This window comes from Salvia splendens, unplaced genomic scaffold, assembly GCF_004379255.2.
Source record: "Salvia splendens isolate huo1 unplaced genomic scaffold, SspV2 ctg307, whole genome shotgun sequence".
NCBI classification, from domain to species: domain Eukaryota; kingdom Viridiplantae; phylum Streptophyta; class Magnoliopsida; order Lamiales; family Lamiaceae; genus Salvia; species Salvia splendens.
Window position 1 is genome coordinate 46,678 of NW_024598948.1, and position 21,732 is coordinate 68,409.

Below are 21,732 nucleotides of genomic sequence, written 5' to 3' on the forward strand. Positions count from 1 at the left end.
ACTATGCTACCTGATATGGAGCTTGGACAATAAAAAACTTTAACTACCCCAGCCAAATGCTATATGTCGAGCAGAACAAATGCAAAGACACTAGACACAGGAAAAGTTGTATTCCGACGTAATATAGATAAGCCCCACAGGTAAGAAAATAGATTAAAGCTCTAACTTGTTTTAGATAACTACCTGATCTCAGTAATGCAACCAGCACTAAGTCCATAAACCATAAAGAGTCCAAATTGTCAACATGAAAACCCACTAAGCGAAAGCATTGGATGCTCCTTCAATCTCTTAGCATGATCAACTGCTTCACAACTCTACAAATCAGAAACAAATACAATTCAGCTCCACTTAGGGCTAAATACGTACAGAATCAATGATATTAGAAGTACTATTTGGACTGCCAAAAAACACACCTTTTTTGGCTTCTAGTTCTCAAGAAACATGTCATGCTGCTGATAAGTGTGCTCCAATAGCACTTATCAAAAGAAGGACTGAACATCATAGGAGAAGAAGAAGCCGTGGAAATCGATGGACCTGAAAAAAATCAGAACTTAATTACCAGCGTTCAATCACCATATTTCGAATTACATGAAGAGCGGTATAGATTTTAAAGAGATAAGTAGGAGTACTTTGTTAAGGGAAGTCGGTATTTCTGCCCTTTAGATAATATCCAGAAACAATGCCTCAAATGTATCGGAGAGACCCTTCTGATAGTAGCCGAACAGGAGTATGTTCGACACTCTGAAGTCGTATGTGTGGCAAGTAGAAGTCTAGTCATCTCCCACAGCCTGGGCTTCTTCGAGCTCTCCAAGATTTACCAAAGAGCTCATCTTGAAGATTCTTGTTCTCCTCCTCCAACAGCCCAGATCTCTCTTGCATAAATGCATTATCTATCCCATCTTCTCCACTTCAGTTTTCAAGCCATGCTCGCTGCTAGTCTCGCCATGGTGAATATCAGCTACGGAAACACAACATTAATCCTATAATCAATCAGACAACCTCAAACAAAGTTGTTTTCAAGTAATATGATGATAAGGGCTTACAATTTTTGCTCTCTTGAACTTCTCCGTTTCTTTTGAGCTCTTTTTTGTTTGCCTCTTGGGAAGTTTCTTCATCATGATCATCGTTATTTAGACAACACGTCATCCCCACATGGTTCAAACAAGGGGATAACGTAGTATTCCACAGCTTATTCGGGCTATTTTTTTTCTTCACATTTTCTTGGACCTATCTATTTTTTTTTTTTCTAGATCTGTGACACCAATTTTTTTTCCTTTTTTTCCACAGTTCTTGCTTTCTCTTTTTTTTCTTCTTCTTTTTCTTTTTTTTTTTCCTTTTTTTCTGTCCATTTTGCTCTTTTTCTACCCCTTCCATGTTTCTTTTTTCACTTTCTGCCCTAGTGTTGGCTGACTACAATCAATATCTCACAAGAAGATGAGATATCATGTGATGTCAGGTGGTGGTACTTCCAAATGCAGGCACACCCACATCTCTGTTGCATAATGTCATATCCGATCTGATCCACTTCAGCTCTGTAAGGCAGAAATATCAAAATTAGCAACATTATGAACCAATATTTTAACAAGGGAAGCATTTCTCCAGGTATTTTAGGTATTATATGTAGCACCTGCTACCATTGCATGGTATGCTGCATCATCCCCATATAACCGGACATTTTTAAATGGATTGACAGAAAGTAATACAGGGCCTGCCATTCTCTCTATGCAAAGCAGAGACAAGAAAATTGTTTAAATTAGAGGCAATCTGTATAAACAAATAAAATAAAAAGGTTCTAGAATAGAGAATTACATGGAGTGTGTATTATCTTGTAAATAACTATACTGAAGATTGGGAAGAACTGAAGGCTCGTTCAAATAACTTAGTTGTGCAAGATTATCAACTTAGTCAAGTATCTGAGGAATAGTTGGTAGAAGATATTTTTTGGGAACTGTCACAACTAGTAGTGATAATGCATTAAGTGCAAGTTCTTGTAGAAACAACAAAAGCAGTAAACAGATGAAAAATTTAATGAAACCAGACAAAAAAAAGTGGCATTCCAACATGCCGCAGGTAAGAAAATGGATTAAAGCTCTAACTTGATTTAGATAACTACCTATTCTCAGGTAATGCAACCAGCGCCATGTCCATAAACCACAAAGAATCCACATGGACACATGATAACCCTCTCAGCAAAAGCATTAAATCCTCCTTCAATCTCTTAGCATGATCAAACTGCTTCACAACTCTATAAATCGGTCACAATTCAGCTCCAACTTAAGGCCTAATAGGTATGAAATCAATGAAATTAGAATTACTATTTGGACTGCAAAAAACACACCTTTTTGGCTTCTGGTTCTCAAGAATCGTGTCATGCGGCTGATAAGAGTGCTCCAGAAGCACTTTTTGAAAGAAGAACTGAACATCGGATGAGAAGAAGAGGCTGTGGAACTTCAATGGTCCTGATGAAATTGAAACTTAATTATCAGCGTCCAATTACCATATTACGAATTAATAAAGAGCGGTATAGATTTTAAAGAGAAACAATATGAGTACCTTGTGAAGGAAAGTCGGTATTTCTCTCCTTTTGATAATATCTCGAAGCAGTGCCTCGGATTTATCGGGGAGACCCTTTTGAAAGTAGCTGATCAGGAGTATGTTCGGCACTCTGAAGTCGTAAGTGTGGCAAGTAGAATTTCTAGTCTTCTAGCATAGCCTTGGCTTCTTCAAGCTCTCTAAGCTTTACCAGAGAACCCAACTTGGTGATGTAGCAAATTTCTGTAAAGCCCACAACCTCATCATTTCATCTTTTTGCCCTAGATGGGCATATCAAGTGACAGCATCTTTGTCAAGCTTCTGTTCCACCTTCTTCATTTAAGCAAGCGCTCTCACCTTCTTGTCTGCTTTTATGAACTGAAATGCAGCCATAGAATATGGACGCCAATCAAAGAAAATGTCAATTAGTGACTCCATCTTATCCAGAAGCTTCTCCATGCCACTGAGATCAGATCTCTCACCAAAGAACTCAAGCCTATTCGCCTACACCATTCTTCTTTATTTCTGAGATTCTCTCAGGGATTTTCTCAAGTTGACCTACTTTCTTGTACAGGACCATGATGTTGTTATAAGTAATTGCTGATGAGCCATATCCCACGTCTTTCATTCTCTGCAGATGGAGAAGATCCGTGCCTCGTGCTGAGTTTCCATTTCAATTTCAATTTCAATTTCTATTTCTATTTCTATTTCTATTTCTATTTCTATTTCTATTTCTATTTCTATTTCTACTTCTACTTCTACAGAGGAACTTAAAGGAGGAAGGGAAGGAAGAGAGAGCATAAAACAGAGAGAGGGGGGTGAGGAGAGAGTCAAGTACTTGTATAGCAACGGTCGTTTTAGACTAGGTATTTTATTTTTTAAATTTTAATCCTTACAAATTTTCAATTACTTGATTGTTATTATTTCGCACCCTCATTTTCAATTACTAAATTTTTTGGTAATCAATTATTGTTGACTTTATGTACGTTTCAATTTTCTAATGTCATTCGGGGACCGGGAAGCAGAAAGTAAAACAATGTTCATCTTTACAAGACAAAAAAGCCTTAAACCCCATCAATCAATTTTTAAATTGCTTATAGATTTTGAATTTAGAAGATTAAACAGTTTTTATGTTTTTCATAAAAATGGAGGAAGTGAAAGGTTTTGGAAGAAACTTCTATTTTTTTATTATATATATATGATATTGGTATTATATAATCCACACATTTTTATACGTTCGGGTTGATATCGGTGATGGGTAGTGACGTGATTTAGGTATTCTTCATACTCTTCATTAATATTGTTTTAACATGAACTTGGTTTTCTACATGATGATTTTTTCATTTGTGCATTAATAATGTTAGCTTTGCACCCTCAATCCATTCCCTCAGTTATTTTGTTATTGTGGAATTGTTTTTCCAATGATCTATTAATATGATTTTTTATATCCTAAATTTACCTTGCCACATTTAAATTTTATTGACTTTGTGTACTAGGAGTAATTTTTTTTATATTAATGTACTCCTTTCGTTCCAAGTGGGACGCATTTCTTTTATAGCAAAAAAACAACACTCTTTCTCTCTCTTATTTTATCATATCTCTTGTTTTTTTCTCTCTACCTTGTTTCATTCCTAGTTTATTCTTTCTTCATTTACTCACTAAATACCACAACCTAAAAACTTGTCCCAAAAGAATGTGTCACATATAATGGAACGGGGGAGTATATATTTGTTCCTATTGAGGATTTTAATCTCTTTCAATTTAAAAATTATTTTAATTTAATTTATAGTTCTCTTATTCCTATTTACCTTGACAATTGGCAATTGCAGAGCTACTATGGTTTAGGGTTCCATGTTATTGATGTTAGACTCGGTTATTAGGCCACCTATTTTGAATTCACAACTTAGATCCGCATCGTGGAAATGAATGTTGAGTTATGGAAATAAGAAATAGCGTTGGATACATCTAAAATCATACTCTGAACAAAAATACTATTATTTTATTTAATATCGACTCTCTTTGTTGCATAATAGTAGAGTAATTTTTACACTTCGAGACATTCCATCATAGTAGAGTCATTTCCATGTTCAGTAAAAAGTTACATTTTTTTCCTCACTTACTGTATTCTCTCTCTTACTTTATTCTATCTACTTTTCTCTCTTTCCTACTTTATTATCTCTTCACTTAATATATTTAATATCTCTTTCTTAATTTCCGTGCCGAAAAGAAGTGACTCTACTACTATGGAACGGAGGGAGTACAAAACTACATAGGATTTTACATTTAAAATCTGAAGTGATAAACCAACGTAATTAGAGGCCCAGCCTGGCCCAAGCCCATGTCAAAGGTGGACTGGGTTGGGCCAGGCTTTTTATTAATTTTGCTAGACACGGCCCGCCCCAACCCAGACCCACCTGCCATGTGAGTCCGGGCTGGGCTAGGCTTTGGTAAAAAAATTTGTTTATGTATTTTAAAGATATACTAAATACTCCATTCGTCCCAACTAAGTTGAGTCAGTATTCCTTTTTTGGATGTCCTAACAAAGTTGAGTCATTTCCTTTTATAACAAAAAACAAAACATTCAATCAATATTACTTTATTCCATTAATAACTACTTTACTCTCCCTCTCTATCTCTCCTATTTTATTCTTTCTCTCCTACTTTTCAACACAATTTTTTAATCTTCGTGTCCAAAAGTTTTGTATCAACTTAGTTGTGACGGAGGGAGTATATTATATGGAAAAATAAAACATGTAACTTATATTTATATCTCATTTACACTAAAGCTAAAATTAAATAATGTGTTTAAGTTCATTTACTGACTTTGTATAAACATCATTTTTCATATTCTTTCTTCTATATAAAAGTAGCTACTTGATCTTCGGGAGCGGTCGCTAGGAGCTTCCTCTTTTAAGCTCAACTTTTCCGAAGCGGACCGCTACTTGTTCAGCAGTCGTTGGCGGCCAGCGGTAGCAGGCTGTGTTGCAGCAGACCGCTGGACGGCTCGAATACTCCAGATTTCCATCTTCGGATTTTAGCACATTTCTCACAAAACACGTAAAAAATACCAAAATAGATAAAAATATGTAATTATTGGACATGTAATGCAACTTTGACACTCAAATGAACCAAATAATGGCCTTAAAACAGTGCAAAATCCGATGCTAGATGCCCTTCCGTGGTACGGAGTCAAATTCTAGAAAATGCATTTCTAATCAATAATTCTATTAAGAAGCTCGATACCCTTGTTCCAATTATTCCTCTGATTTCGGAATTGGCTAAAGCGAAATTTTGTAACGTATTTGGGCATCCCATTAGTAAGCCGATTCGGGCTGATTTATCAGATTCTAATATTATTGACCGATTTGCGCGTATATGCAGAAATATTTCTCATTATCATAGCGGATCTTCCAAAAAAAAGAGTTTGACCGATTTGCGCGTATATGCAGAAATATTTCTCATTATCATAGCGGATCTTCCAAAAAAAAGAGTTTGTATCGAATAAAGTATATACTTCGACTCTCTTGTGCTAGAACTTTGGCGCGGAAACACAAAAGTACTGTACGTGCTTTTTTAAAAAGATTAGGCTCGGAATTATTGGAAGAATTTCTTATGTCGGAAGAAGACGTTCTTTTTTTGACCTTCCAAAAAGCCGCTTCTGCTTTCCGGGGAGTATATAGAAGTCACCACCTTGGTGATAGAGCCAGATCTGAGGGTCAGAATCGTCGAGGCTCAAAGGTGTGATGAAGGATTAGAGAAAATCCGTCTGAAAGTGAGGATGGGGAAAGGAGAAAGTTATCGCGAAGAGGCGGATAACGCTCTCACTTATGAAGGAAGACTGTGTGTGCCCAACGACGAGACACTCAGAAATGAGATCATGAGTGAAGCTCATGAGACGTCATACACTACCCACCCTAGAAGTACAAAAATGCATCAGGACATGAAGAAACAATTCTGGTGGGATGTCATGAAGAAGAATATAGCGTCGTTTGTAGAAAGATGTCTGGCATGTCTGCAAGTGAAGGCTCTACATTAACGACCCTATGAGAAATTGCAACCCCTTGAGATTCCAGAATGGAAATGGGAATACATCGAGATGGACTTCGTGACGGGACTACCAAAATCCCAACGAGGGAACACTGCCATCTAGGTGATTATAGATCGTCTCACCAAGAGTGCTCACTTTATACTAATTCATATCACATGTGGATCGAACAAGCTAGCTCAGATCTATGTACGAGAGATCATACGCTTACATGGAGTACTAGTGACGATCACCTCAGACCATGATTCAAAATTTACTTCTAGATTTTGGATAAGCCTGCAGCAAGAGCTAGGCACTCGGTTGAACTTTAGTACTGCATTCCATCCACAGACTATGATGGGCAGTCTAAGAGAACGATCCAGACTTTGGAAGATATGCTAAGAGTCGTTGTGCTCGACCGTGGAGGAAACTGGGAGCTAGCATTACCGCTCATAGAGTTTGCTTACAACAACAGTTACCAGGCAACTATAAATATGGCCATTGTATTGGAAGAAATGTAGGTCACCACTTTACTGGGATGAAGTCAGTGAGAGAAAAATTCTTGGACCGGATTCTGTGGAGGAGATGATAGAAATTATCCGACAGATCCGTGAGAGAATCAAGGAAGCTCAAGATAGGCAAAAATCTTACGCAGATGTTCGCAGAACCAATCTACAATTCAAGGCAGGAGACAAGGTCTTTCTAAAAGTGTCCCCGTCAAAAGGAATAATACGGTTCGGGGTCAAAGGCAAGCTAAGACCGCGTTTCATCGGATCCTACGAAATCCTGGAAAAAGTCGGTCCTGTGGCGTATAGATTGACACTACCACCAAGTTTTGGAAATGTGCACAATGTTTTTCATGTGTCATAGTTGAGAAAATATGTGTTCGACCCCAAACACATAGTCCACCAAGAAGAAATGGTGTTGGAACCATATTTAAGTTATGAAGAAAAGCCAGAAGCAATCTTGGATCGAAAAGTAAAAGAGTTGAGAAATAAATCTATCGTAACAGTGAAAGTTCTGTGGAAACATCATGGCCAAGAGGAAGCTACGTGGGAACTTGAAGACAAGATGAAAGAAAATACCCGGAGCTCTTTGAATGACACAAGCAAATTTTGGGACGAAATTTTTGTTAATGAGGGTAGAATGTAATACACGCTTCTCTTATTATCTTTTTCCGTTGATGTTTAATGTCGAACTAGAGAATTTGTCGCTCTCTTGATTCGTGTTTTGAATGGAATCCATTACCTTTCTATTGATGTTCAATGTTGTAAGTTCGCAAAAACAAAAGTTAAAGAATTAATCGAACAAACTAAACATTCTAACGTATAGTTATGAAATACAATGAACGTTGTACAAGGAGTTAAAGTCGTTCTTCTCGAACTAAAGTGTTCGTATACATCTCGAATAATACATTAACCTATATGATCATCTCACGTGTGATTTATGAACGGAAAGAAAAGAATATGGGTTACTATACTTTTAAAAAATATTCATGAATGAGCCAAGAAGACTAAGAAACTAAAAGCTCCTACTATCTACACTTTGGGCCTCTTTTTCCAAGCCCAAATCTCACCCCCACCACGGCCCATATCCGAGCAACCGTCGGGCCCGGGCCAGCATGCCCATGTCTCGGGTAGCCAGGTGGCAGCTGAGCCTTTCCCAACCTGCAAGATGCAAACAAGAATTTATGAGTAAAGACACAAGAAATTAAGAAAAAAAAAATCTAAACTAAGAGGAGGGACAAACCCCTTTAGTAAAAGAGGACAAATGACTTACCCAAAAAGGAAAGTCAATGCCTGCAAATCCACCCCTCAAGGCAGCCCCTGCATCCTCTCCTTTTACACTATGCAAGACCAAACAAAGCACATTAATACAAGGATACTTGGGCCCAAGCATAAAACCAAAAGTTCTTAATTAAAAGTGGTGAGAATCAAGGAGAAATCGATATGCTGCAGCAAATGAAAACAAAACTGTTGCAACAGTCATTTAATCCTCCTAAGTATACTACAATGTGCCTATAAGAACCCCTCTTTATCACCCTCAAGTTCCCCCTCCCACACACTTTGAAAATTCAGCCACAATAGCAAGTTTGATAGTGAGGGAGCTCGGTAAAGTTTCTGCAGGATTATTGCAGGCAGCCCCTACTCCCCATAGGTAACATTTCTTCTCCCTTCCCACAAGCTTTCCATGCTCAACTCAAGCTCACCCCCTACAGCTACTCCCTTCCACTGCTTTTAGGAACTCCAAAGTAGGTGATCGAAATTGAGTCTAGGAACAGGGAACTAAAAGGAACAACAACTACTTTGCAAGAAAGTAACCTCCACCTCCTTTTCAAACTCAATTAAATTACCATGTCATCATGTAGCAACCAAACCTCAAGCATGTTAGAGCACCAACACTTCAAAGAAAAAACACAGCATGATAGAAGAGCAGTAGCACTCAAGCTCAAGCATGCACTTATATAAAATGGAACAGAAGAACAAAATGTTAATCCCTCTCAAGCTTTAGACCCCTTAACAGCAACACCTCTCAATTTCCAAATAAAACCGGTAACCGGTTGTCTACGCAAAACATCTTCTATTTCATCATCGGATGTTAGCATTCTATAGTTTCCAATCTGAATCTTTTCATCCAGCATAAAAGATGAATCATTAAAAGATTTACATACTACAAAGTTCTATTTGAAAAATGTATTTATTAAAAATTTTACTTACAAGTTCTCCGGGTTTTCAGAGACACGAATCATAGGCAACATATGATCTGAATAATCCAATTTACAACTTGATCAAACTTACACGTCGACGATAAATCATGTTTGGACATAGACCATAAGTAAGAACATAGGCAAATGCAAACTTCAAGTGACACCCATACCCTTCAAGCGGGAGTATTTGATTAGGAACCCCAACAGGTTCTTCAGGGGGCATAATCAAATACTCCCGCTTGAAGGGTATGGGTGTCCCTTGAAGTTTTGCTTTGCCTATGTCCTTACTTATGGTCTATGTCCAAATATGATTTATCCGTATAGGTAAGTTTGATCCAAGTTGTAAATTGGATTATTCAGATCCTATGTTGCCTAAGATTCGTGTCCCTGGAAAACAGTAGAACTTGTAAGTAAAATTTACGATAAATACATTTTTTAAATAGAACTTTGTAGTATGTAAAATCTTTCAATCATTCATCTTTTATGCAGGATGAAAACATTCGGATTGGGGACTATAGAAGAATGCCTGACATCTGATGACGAAATAGAAGATACTTTGCGTGGACAACTGGTTACCGGTTGTATTTGGGTCACATATTTATTTTTAGACTGCAGAAATGGGGTATGGGGTATGAATCACTGTAAAATCTTTACTTCAATATTAATTTTATAGGTATTTGATTTGATTATATTACTAAGGCTAAAATTTTAAATTGATAGGATGTTTTGAAAGATGCAAGGCATTAGGCCAATGGTGCCACTCATATTGTAACCATTGTTGGTTGCGGATATGATGGCCTGGACAAATACTATATTTGTCAAAATCCATATGGCATCGGTTAAGGCTACAATGGATACTTCAAGATAATTGAGGACATTCGTATAAGACATGTATGTGCCCATAGATACTAGAAGTCCGTTTGTTTCCATAAATATTATGTGACGTCCACCTTTTCATCTTTCATGTAATTAGCAATTATTTTTGTAGAGTTCAAGTTTGCTGAAATAATTGAAGAAGTTGCCTTTTCATCCGACCCCACAAATTTCTTTTCTTGGATCCATTGCTAGTTCTTGGTAATATGCCTCTTTTATTGTATTTTGTATTTCTTATGTATAATTAATGTTAGTAGTATTTGTTTATGTTTGTGTTTAATTTTATGTGGCATGGGGTGATTTAGTTATTGAGTTCAAACATTATTTGAGCAAACATTAAACCTGAAAACGGGGTCTCACAAAAACTAAATCACTGAGCGAAAATGAAATATAAACTACAAGAATAAAAAAATTGCATGGTACGTACCAATGGCTGCTCTTCCTTTTCTAACATGTAGCTTCACCCCCGCTTTATAAGTATGCAACTACAACAAAAATGAAGATGCAATAGAAAAAATGATTATGGAAATGATTCAGGCTGAAGTAGTGAGGCAACTATAGAATGATCATAAATCAATTATGACTTTAATTCGGTTTTTTATTAACCGTAGTAACAATTTCTATTTTGGAACCTTTATTTGATTGGTTACTCGATAAATCAGTTCAATTAATAACCGAACCGAAACGATTGATTAACAATCCTCATATGTGATTGATTGTGGGAAATTGGAGGTTTTCTTACGTGCTAAGTACATTTGACTCAAACAAGGGGAATGTATTAGAGTGAAACTACATTTTAATAACTCTGAGCTAATTGGGACAATTTTTTTGAAAAAAGTGATGATAATTTAAAGGGTTCCTATGGAATGTATTAGAGAAAATGATTTACCTTCCTTTATTTGCTTATTACTTCATTTTAGATAATGGAAAACTTATGGAGAAATATAATTGAATGAACTAAAAGCTAATTCATTAAATTTTAGAGAGTCCCCATTTATTTTCAGTGGAATTTTATAGATATAATTTAGAATTGACAAACTTATAATATTTTATTTTACAGCTTATAAACCCAAACATACCAACAAACTCATAAGTTGTTTAAGAATTTTATTTTAGAATTTGAATAAAACAACAGCTTTATCAAAACAAGATTATGAATATAATAGCATTAATAATGGTCCGTCCTATTACTTAAGATCTAAAACATATGTGAGTCATTACCTTATTACCATCCATGGCCAATGAGAAGATCGCAGATCTCTCTCTTCGCGCAAACAATCGAATATCACAACAACAAATCCAAAGCGCATCGTAGCACTCGATCCATATCCACCGATCATCTTAGAAGAAATTAAGCCGATGTCGATCAGAACCAGCTCAATTCATGTGGATGGAAATGTGGAGAAAGAGGCGAGGTTGAGAGGACTAAATGACTATTCTTCTTTTATTATTTTCGTTTCGTTAAGCACGCGGAATTGCTATATATATAGCATTACCATCTTCAAAATAAGACAAATGAAGTAAAATATCAACAAATACATCTCTCAAGTCTAATGAATAAAAGTTTGCGTGTGATCACATATATGTATTTGCATAATAATTATAAATTAATTTAATCATATTTATTACTAATACATTATGGTAAGTGTGCGCTTTGCAAGGAGGAACGAGAGACCATTGAGCATCTCTTTTTCAGCTGCAAGTTTTCCTCCAGCTTGTGGTATTTTTGTTGCTCTCAATGGGGTATCTCATACTACATCCCAAACCATGCAATGGCAAATCTACTCTCATGTCGTGCTACACCGTTCACAAAGTTTGATATGAAAGCTTGGTTGTCATTGTTCTATATTATTACATGGACAGTTTGGGATCTCAGGAATAAAGTTGTTTTTCCAAGGCCTAAACCCGAAATGGGATTTTGAGGAAAAAAAATGTTGTTTTGGCGCCTCGGCATGTGGACTCGGGGTTGGTGTCACGATTTTCCCTTCTCGCCCGGACAAATGCTTGATAATTTGGAGGAAGTCAGGAAGTGGGTGTTGGCAATTGAAACTAAAATAATATATTACAACTATCCCACATTGGTATTCATATAGACTTGAAACCACTATATAATTCTAATGGGCCACTCCTCCTATCACCAATTGGTTTTAGGGTGGAACCCATGAATTTCTATCATGGTATCAGAGCGGGTCGCCGATTGTGGGTCAAATTTAACTGATCCAGCAGTATATCTGGACTGAAACCGAAAAAATGACTGACCCAGCAGTATATATGGGCTTAAAATTTGGGCCAGTGGTCCAACCGATCAAAAAAAATTGGACAAGTAGTCCAATCGATCAGAAAAAAAGTCCAATCCCTCTAAGGTTCACCTTGAAGGGTTTGAGGGAGGGTGTAGACAATTGAAACTAAAATAATATATTACAACTATCCTACATCGGTATTCACATAGACTTGAAACCACTATATAATTCTAATGGGCCGCTCCTCCTATCACCAATTGGTTTTAGGATGGAACCCATGGATTTCTATCAGTGGGCAGGTTCTTGTCGACGTGAGACTAGGTGGTAAGCTTTTCGTGGCCTTCTTGACAGTGTTTTTTTGGTACCTTTTGCATGTCGTAGTTTTCTTTTCTAGCTTTGTTTTGGGGAGAAGTTTATTGCTCATTTTCCTGCTACTTGGTGTTATTTTGTTTCTGTTTTGTACCCCATAGCTCGCTTATCTTGGCTCGAGCATTTTGATTAATCAAAAAAATTAAAAGGGAAAATTGCCCGTAAAGTCATGAACTTTCAAGTAGTTTGGTTTTTCCCGTGAACTTTAAATGTTGCATGAAAAGTCATGAACTTTACCAGACTGTGCAAATTTTCCATCCGACCCGACCCGATAGATTTCCCACACAATTTTATTATCATACGTGGCGTGCCGGAGGCGTTACTTGGCAAATAAAAATTTTAGGGTTCAATTCAAATTGTGGAATTAATGCTACTTTTATGCTCAATTCGATTTGTGGAATTCAATTTGTTTGTTTATGTCGATTTGTAAACTAAATTCGACTTGTGGAATTCGATTGGTATGTTTTCATTTGTGCTACTTGTATGTTTGTGATAAGTTCGAGGTCAGAGATTGCAAAGACAGAAAAGAAACAATCAGAATTAGTGAAGTTGCCAAGTCACGCCTCCGGCGCGCCACATATGATAAGTTTGTGTAAAAAATCTATCGAGTCAGGTATGATGGGAAATTTGCACAGTTCGATAAAGTTCTTGACTTTTCATGCAACATTTAAAGTTAACGGGAAAAACCAAACTATCATCAAAGTTCATGACTTTAGAAGCAATTTGCCCTTATTAAAATTATGAATCATATTTGTACAACTAGTGACGGATCCAGATATATAAATGGGCCGATAGTGAAAATTTATATAAAAAATAAAAAATTATATTATAATTTTATATATAATATATTTATAATGTTTACTACACATCAAATAACAACTATAATAAACAGAAATTGAATAATTCGTCATTCTCAAATTCATAAATCACAAATTAAAACCTAAGTTTGTAACTATTTAGTTCCAAAATAATAAATCAAATTATAATTAACATATCTCTATCATAATGAATAAATAAATAATTTTAGATTGAATATATGAATAAAAAAATCATTATTACATAAATAATGTAATATTATCAATAATTTGTTCATTTTTCTTATTATACTATTTTGAATTTTTTGAAGAACATTTAGAATAAAAAGCAAACTAAAAGAAAGTGTAGTATATCCATAGCAATAATATATTTTGAATTTTTATTATATTATTTTGAATGCTTAAAGAACATTAAGAATGGAAAGGCAAAATAAAAGAATGTGCATTAAAAGAAATACTATAACTTAATGTATTAAGGGAACTAAACCCTTAAAAGAGTCCACTTTGGCACGGCCTTTATAATTACCCGTTAGTTACTCTTATCTTATATTATCCCATTCACAACCAAATTAATTATGCCTTGATTCTGAATTAGATTTTACTTAATAGTTAATCATTTATTTTTAGACGTAATTTTTAAATTGGGACCCTCTTAATTAGTTTTGAAGTGATTTTATTCTATAATTCGTAGTTTATATATAGTCTTGTTAAGAATAAATCATAAATAACTAAATAATAAATAATAGACATGATTAATTTTTTATGTTTAAATTTAATTTCAATCAAATAAATACTCCATCGTCGTAAGCTGTGACTCTAAAGAAATTTGGAGTTTGAGACTTGGACTAAAAGAGTCGATCAATCACTATTCGAAAGGAACAAGAAGGGAAGAAATTTCTAGGCTGCTGTAGACGACAATGATTTGTGATTTTTAACCTGTAAATAATGTAATTGTATCTGATTTTAAGTAATTCATTCAAACTATGAATTTATTGTAATGCAATTAAATCGATCAATGCATTGCACGAGTGTGATACGAGGTAGATTTAAAGCCATACTATGAACGACTCTACCATTTTTTTTTATTTTTTATCTCGAACATGAAGCACTCTACCGTGTATTTGGACCCTCTAATTTGTTATTACCATATACGATGATGCCATACTACATCTGATAATGGACTAATACTATCGCACAAATGGCATCGCTATGGATTGAAACATAATATACATTAATGTAACTGCACAAAATTCCCACATGAAATCCTTATGGTAATAAAAAATAACTGTAACATTTATATGATCAATACTAATTTCTGTGTTAGTTACTGCTACCAAGGATGTATTCAACGCCAAAATTGATTAAAATCGCAATATGTTTTTTTCTTTTCTTCTAGTTGATTTTTTTTTGTTTGTCTGAATTGGGGGACGCTATTAAGACTTGGAATAGAAGACTCAATAAGTCATTATTCAGCAAAATCAAACAAAGAGTTAGCTTCGGAGATCATGGCTTCTTCATCTGATTGCTCCCGGTTATTCGAGGAGGTGCAAAACAAACTTGATTCAACTATGCCATGGATAGGATTGTATATTGCAGCTGCTACTACCTTGTGCAGTCTTGCAATGGCAGCTGATGCTTTCATTGGCTTTAGGAGCAAAAGGTATTGGCTCCCCTCCAAATGTTTCTCTCTCAACGCTTTCTCCTTGACTATATTAGCTGTCACCATGAAGCTGCCTGTGGATCTTACAAGCACTGACCTTAGTTCCATTGATCAATATGCTCGGATTAGCAGCCTTCTTTTCATGTCTACTTGTATGAATAACTTCATCATATCTTTGGGATCCATGGAGAATAATGAAATTGTACTAAACTTAGCAGCTTTAGGCGTCCTAGTCATCACTATCATGGTTAATATATGCATTCATATTGTTCAGATGCATCCATTCACTTCCGGTGTGTTCTATATGTTGCTCCCACAAATAGCATCTCTTGTCATCATGCTCCTCTTCCTTGCAATGTCATGTTCTATGTCCTTGATGCTTCCAACTGCTAAAACATACCTAGAATTGAAGTATAATGAGATGCACATATTGGTTTCAAGTAGACAACTGGATGAAAGTATTGATGAAGTTGGAATATTGGTGAAAGGGTATTGGGTGATGGCAGAAACCAGCAACCCACAGTTTGTGTGATAGGTCGACCCAGGCCAGCCCAAGCTTGGTGGGGTTTGGTTAGGTTGAGTGCCGACTGGGCCTAAACCCATGTCTGAAGTTAGCTGGGCTGAGTTGGGCTAGACTAGGCTTTTTGTTAAATGTTTGGGCTCATGCCACTTGATAAGTGGATGGACTAGGCCTAGATTGATTGGCTGATTTGGATTGAGCAAGGCTTTAAAGTTTAAACTAACTATATAACTGGATAAAATGAAAAATTTGAAGTGATTTCTATAACTCAGTTGATATGTTGAGTCTTGATGTTAACTGCTATGAGTAATTTTATGACATCTTTGGGATCCATAGAGAATTATACATGAAATTTTGCTGAATATAGTAGCTTAGGCATCTAAGCCCATATGCATGCATTCATATTTATACAGTTGAAATTCTGCCCATCGTGACTTTCACGAGCATTTCACTTGCTCTTACCGACGAGGCTAACTAGTTATTGCCTCTTGTGAGCAAGAGCATGTCCATTGCGAAGCTCATCGAGAAAACCCTAGATAGCAAGGGAGAGTTTGGAACCACGAAAAGCAACATATGTGTGGTGTTGAATATTGATGATACTTTGGCATCTGCTTCAGCATCAAGTGATTATACAACAATAAAATAGTGGTGTATTTGTTGATTAACCATTGTTTGTAAATAATTCCTTTAAACTTCATTTACAACATCTGTTCTCATCAAGCATTGTTAGCCTCCCAAATTTACTAAGAGAGAGCGAAAAGGAATTTACTGGGCTCAAAACAGAAAATTCTGCGCATTTGTTATAATAAAAATAAATTCAAATTTGCTGCAATGAGCAAGATTAAATCATCACGCGGTGCACACTTGAGTGAAGGATCTTGCAGGGTTTTCTTCATCAATTTCTGAATGTTGGGGGAAATCATATGGGAGGTCTGAGAAGCCTGCTTCATCAAGAATCTTGACCAGTTCCCCAAAAACCACTGCATTTCCTTTCGGTGTCAAGTGCAGACCGTCACTGTGTACATAAATAAGATCACCTAGATGTGAGTTCAACGACATACAGTAGCTTCATATTCTCACTCACACTAAAATCTGTTGCGGTCTATGATCAAAACGTCAAGAAGCCATAGCATGTTCAAAGAATTGATTAACGTGCTCTAAATGGAATTGATTCAATAACTAACCTCAAGAATGTTCTTTGCCAACCATTGGTTTCTTGCATCTTGGACCACAGATTGATTGAAGGAAGACCAAGTTCTTTGGCTATAGCAACACACTGCTCGGCATATGTCCCAGTTACTTCATTTGTCCTATCAGCCACTTTCGAGGCCTTATCACCGTACATGGACCTAATTTCACATACAAGTAAAAGGATAACCCTTGTAATATCAAACATATATATACCTAATTTGAGAAAAAAGCACTAAAAAGCCAAAAAAAAATAGTTATACCTGGCATATTCTCGACGTCCGTCCAGATCAATAGGAGGTGGAGTTATAAGCACAACAAGCGTTTTGGGGGAACAATCCTGCAATTTAATCTAAAACCATTTAAAATGCTATAGCAGAAGATGAATGGACTAGTCTAACACTTGTGGAATCACTGAAGAGTTGCAGAATCAGTACTCTATGTGAGTCTTAGTTCAGTAAGATTGACTTCTAAAGGAATCATTACATGAAATTCTATATATACAGAAGGTTGCCAATACGAAGCACAAAAGGTAGGAAAAATACCCTGATGTGCTGAACCATTTTTCTCAAGTTTTCCTTGTATTCTTCCAGAGGTACATGCTGCCTTTTGCCAGTGCCCTCCAGGAGAGCAGCATCATTAGCCCCGAAAAAAATAGTAACCGCAGCAGGAGAAGGCCCTTCAGATACCTACGCGGGATTAGAGAAAATATATCAACAATTCAACAAAGTGCAAGACAATATGAGAGCCAGCTCCGACTTGCAAACATCATATTTCTAAGTTTGAGCTATTTCGAACACGGATCTTTCGATTAATCTGTTGAATTCCACCGAAAAAATATCGAATGATGGAGAAAAGGATTCATATCAGTTCCACATTCAAATAAGACAAAAAAGGCAGTATAGCTAGAATCTAATCTGCAATTATTCCATAAATTATGTATATAAGCTAACAACAGCCCAGATTTATCACAAAACTAGAAGACAAAATGAAACAAAATCATTCAGCTGATGCTAAAAGGCGATCAAGAAACAGATCGAATAACTTAACAAACAATCAAATGAAGGCAATATCGATTAAAGAAAAAAGAGTTTTCAAGAATGAAAATTTACCAGAGGGAAGAGGTGATTCAACAAGAAGAGAGCCCACCGAGTGTTATAGCCGCCATAGCCACGAAGGACTACATCAACCTGTTGTTTTCAAAGGGGCAATTCATCAAACAGTTTATATATATCACGCCCACATCAATATCAATAGAGGAAAAGTGGAAAGATCGAACCTTTCTTGAGTATGTATCAGCGACAGAAGCACCCCAACCCCCTGATCTGAAAGATTGCTGGGTAATGGAGTCTCCAAACAACACTACGTGTGGCCTCATTCTTACTTCACCTCTCTTCCCCGCCGTTAAGTTATGCAAACAACTTCGGTCTACTCTCTTCCTCACCCTATTTAAGCCTTAGAGCATCCACAACCGTGCTCTTGCCAGCGGCACGGTTGTGGGCCCGTACGGTACTATTCATGCCTGCTCTCTGACAAGAGCACAACACCCACAACTGTGCTCTTCCGCAAGGACGAGCACAATTAATTTAAAATTCAATTAAACAATAACATTTCCATAATATTAAAATTCATTTAAAAACCACAATAAATATTACAAATGACAAATAAAATTAAACATTATATAATTAAAATCCTAAAAATGAAAAAATATATAATTAAAATCCTAAAAATTAAAAATTACATAATTAAAATCCTAAAAATTAAAAAACCACTACTCGTTGCCGAATTTCGCCCACATGTGGTTGATTAGGTCTTCTTGTAGTTGATTGTGGATTCGAGTATCGCGCATTGTGTGTCTTGTCTCGATCCTCTGGCCAACCGTCGTATGCTCGCCACGGCGTGGGGGAGACCTCGCTGTTGAGCTTCCGGCTTCGTCCTCGTCGTAGAAGCTAGCCGCCCTCGGCCCTTCGTCGGCTATAATCATGTTGTGTAATATAATACACGTGAACATGATGTCGGCGATATTATTCACGTACCACAGCCGAGCCGGGGCCTTCACCGATGGATGTAGCGGCGATTTGATCTAGTGCGTTGAGGAGGATGAGCGGGGGTATTCGCCGCGACATATGCTTCGTAAGCGGCACGATGTTGTTCGTAGTATTCTTGTTCTTCGCGCTCCGCTTCCGCCATGAGATGAGTGAAATCCATTTGATGTTGATAGCTTGTATAAGAATTATGAATGAGAGATAAATTGATGTGATAAATGAGTGATGAATGTGTGTATTTATAGATGATTTTGGGAAAAAAAATAAAAAAAAATTCAGAAAAAACGGGAAAAAAACGGCCATATTTTTGGGATTTGGAAAATATTTTTTTTATTTTTTAGCATTATTTATAATTAAATACCGATTTAAAAAAAAGTTTGAATGCAACGGCTACGCCGTTGCCCAATCTCGTGCCGCCACGTGTGCGTCCGCTGATACGGACGTGCTCGATACATCGAGCAGCGCCGTGCTAGCGGCGCGAGCGCAGCGGCGGCGGATGGCGTCCGTGCCAGCGGCGCGGACGGCGGTGGCGACGGACGCCACCGCTGCGCATGCTCTTAATGGCATTAATTTGCGTCTTTTCAATCGCCATAACTTACAATTTTTAAGGGGTAAATTGTGAAATAGTATATTTCTTATAAAATGTACCCTCTTCGTCCGCCTTCAGGAGTCTCATTTCTTGGCGACACCGATTTTAAGAAATATTAAGAAAAGTGAGTTAGAAAAAAGTTAGTGGAATAAGGGTCCACTTGTGTACATTAGTTATAAATGAAATGTGAGTAAAATGGGTTAGTGTAAGGTGACCTCATTACCATTTATGGTAAAAGTGAACCATGACTCCTATTTGGAGGAAGGACTAAAATGGCAAAATGAGACTCCTATTCGCGCGGACGGAGGGAGTAGCTTTTAGAAAAAAAAAAGTACTGCTTCAGTTCCATTTTAATTTTTCATTTTATTTTGTCTTATATTAGAAGTTCAAATTAGAATATTTCGTACGTGATAGAGCATCCACAATAACAGTGGAATATCAATAGTCAACCCAAAAACTCTTCCTGCCACATTATTATGCCCTTTCCACAGCCTAGTCACCACCCTAACCAAACAATAGGCTAGTCATAGCCTAGCCAATGCCCTAGTCCTCCCGAGAAAAAAAAAACATCAAAACAACAACAACGAAATGAATTGGTGAAAAAAAATACTCCCTCTATCCCAAAAAATATGCACTTTGGAGTCTGCACGGGTTTTAGTGTAAAATTGGTGAAGTAAGAGAGAGGTAGAGAGAAAAAGTAAATAAAGTATTGTTAGTGGAGAATGAGTCTCACCTCATTAGAGAGAAAAGACTTTCCAAAATTAGAAAGTGCATAATCTTGTGGGACGAACTAAAAAGGAATGAGCGCATATTCTTGAGGGACGGAGGGAGTATAGAAAAAAAATGAAATGGGAATTGGATACTCCCCCCGAATAGGAGTCCCATTTTTCCATTTTAGTCTGTCCACGAATAGGAATCCCAGTTCACTCTTACTATAAATGGTAATAGGGTCTCACCTTCCATGAACTCATCCCACTTACATTTCATTTAAAACTAATATATACAAGTGAGATTCCTATTCCACTAACTCATTTCCACCCACTTTTCTTAACATTTTTTAAAATCCGTGCCGCCAAGGAATGAGACTCCTAATGGCGGACGGATGGAGTATTTTGGAAAAAAATTTAAAAGAATTAAAAATCGGCTAGTCAATCGCTCATCCACACAATAGTGGACTAGCTATTGGCTAGCTGTGGTCGTCCACGCCATAGCTCTAGGACGTTGGTTTTTTGTCCACTCGGTTAGCCTACCGCAATAGCGGACTAGCCAAACGCCCTAGCAGCACGCCGGTGGCTAGCGCATCGGCTAGTCCGCTATTGTGGATGTTCTAATATGCCTCATATTCCACTGACCTTATTCTATTAACATTTTATTATAAAACTAATACTCACGTTGTCTGTCATTTATAGTTTCATTTTGATTCGACACGAGTTTTAAGAAATTACTTACTCCGTCCCATAATAGGAGTCACATTTGGTTTGGGCACGAGTTTTAAGAAATGTAAAGAGTAGTGAGTGAGAAAAGTTAGTGGAATATGAGACACTTTTTTATATTAGTTTTATAATAAAATTTGAGTGAAATGGCTTAATAGAATGTAAGACCTACTTACCATTTATGGTAAAAGTGAAATGTGACTCTTTTTGTGAGACGCAGGGAGTATTTGACTTTGTGAAGAAAAATGAAAAAATGAGTTAGTGGAACGTGGACTCCCACTTTTTATATATTGGTTTTATAATATAATGTGAGTGTAATGATTTAGGTGAATGAGGAGATTCATTTACTTAGAATGGAAAAAAGATAAATGAGACTTTAAATCGCAGACATCCTAAAATAGCAAAATGAGACATATTTCACAGACGGAGGGAATATATAAAATGAGTCTAACATTCTACTATCTTTGTTCACCAACTTTTCTACTTTTCATAAAATTCATATCAGGCTCATTTGGGACTTCAAAAGTGAAACAAATGGAGTAATAAATTCTAAAAAAAAAGATAAAATGAAAAAGATATACAAAAATAATTTCCTTATTTACTCTTTATGTAAAAGAGAGGTAAAAATACATCTTTAAAGTTTAAGAAGGTATAATACATTCTTAAATACTCTTCTAATTGGAAAATGTATTTTTATGTTGAGAAAATAAATAGAGTAGGAGTAGTTATTTCTCTTA

The 21,732-nt window shown here is 36.4% G+C and overlaps 2 protein-coding genes and 2 long non-coding RNA genes across 6 annotated transcripts; 1 reads left to right on the forward strand and 3 right to left on the reverse strand.

Annotated features, from left to right (window-relative positions):
* Positions 1-216: 216 nt before the first annotated feature.
* LOC121789669 lies at positions 217-2,687 on the reverse strand. Of its 3 annotated transcripts, XR_006048116.1 has the most exons (4): positions 1,044-1,256; positions 630-958; positions 414-534; positions 217-314 (listed from the first exon to the last, which is right to left on the reverse strand). It is a non-coding gene; the product is annotated as an uncharacterized LOC121789669 (long non-coding RNA). The 3 variants fall into 3 exon arrangements; XR_006048117.1 differs by lacking the exons at positions 414-534; positions 630-958; positions 1,044-1,256 and adding exons at positions 2,339-2,459; positions 2,554-2,687; XR_006048118.1 differs by lacking the exons at positions 217-314; positions 414-534; positions 630-958; positions 1,044-1,256 and adding exons at positions 2,231-2,245; positions 2,339-2,459; positions 2,554-2,687.
* Positions 2,688-6,310: 3,623 nt separating this feature from the next.
* LOC121789673 lies at positions 6,311-7,077 on the forward strand. Its single transcript, XM_042188071.1, has 2 exons — positions 6,311-6,542; positions 6,908-7,077. Exons 1-2 carry the CDS (start codon positions 6,311-6,313, stop codon positions 7,075-7,077), a joined length of 402 nt encoding a protein of 133 aa, XP_042044005.1.
* A 798-nt stretch (positions 7,078-7,875) lies between these two features.
* Positions 7,876-8,762, reverse strand: LOC121789667. Its single transcript, XR_006048109.1, has 2 exons — positions 8,336-8,762; positions 7,876-8,223 (listed from the first exon to the last, which is right to left on the reverse strand). It is a non-coding gene; the product is annotated as an uncharacterized LOC121789667 (long non-coding RNA).
* A 7,608-nt stretch (positions 8,763-16,370) lies between these two features.
* On the reverse strand, positions 16,371-18,360 carry LOC121789666 (GDSL esterase/lipase At5g62930-like). The gene is made up of 6 exons (XM_042188069.1): positions 18,208-18,360; positions 18,041-18,118; positions 17,474-17,617; positions 17,192-17,268; positions 16,925-17,089; positions 16,371-16,755 (listed from the first exon to the last, which is right to left on the reverse strand). Exons 1-6 carry the CDS (start codon positions 18,304-18,306, stop codon positions 16,590-16,592), a joined length of 729 nt encoding a protein of 242 aa, XP_042044003.1. The 5' UTR covers positions 18,307-18,360; the 3' UTR covers positions 16,371-16,589.
* Between the last annotated feature and the right edge of the window lie 3,372 nt (positions 18,361-21,732).

Excerpts from the sequence above, each read along its gene's own strand:
- LOC121789673 (XM_042188071.1), top strand. The coding sequence starts at position 6,311 with ATGGGGAAAGGAGAAAGTTATCGCGAAGAGGCGGATAACGCTCTCACT. Across the intron at positions 6,543-6,907 it reads TGTAGAAAGATGTCTGGCAT|ACTATGATGGGCAGTCTAAG; the intron begins GTCTGCAAGTGA and ends TTCCATCCACAG.
- LOC121789666 (XM_042188069.1), bottom strand. The coding sequence starts at position 18,306 with ATGAGGCCACACGTAGTGTTGTTTGGAGACTCCATTACCCAGCAATCT. Across the intron at positions 17,618-18,040 it reads TGAATCACCTCTTCCCTCTG|GTATCTGAAGGGCCTTCTCC; the intron begins GTAAATTTTCAT and ends AATCCCGCGTAG. Across the intron at positions 17,269-17,473 it reads AAATGGTTCAGCACATCAGG|GATTGTTCCCCCAAAACGCT; the intron begins GTATTTTTCCTA and ends ATTAAATTGCAG.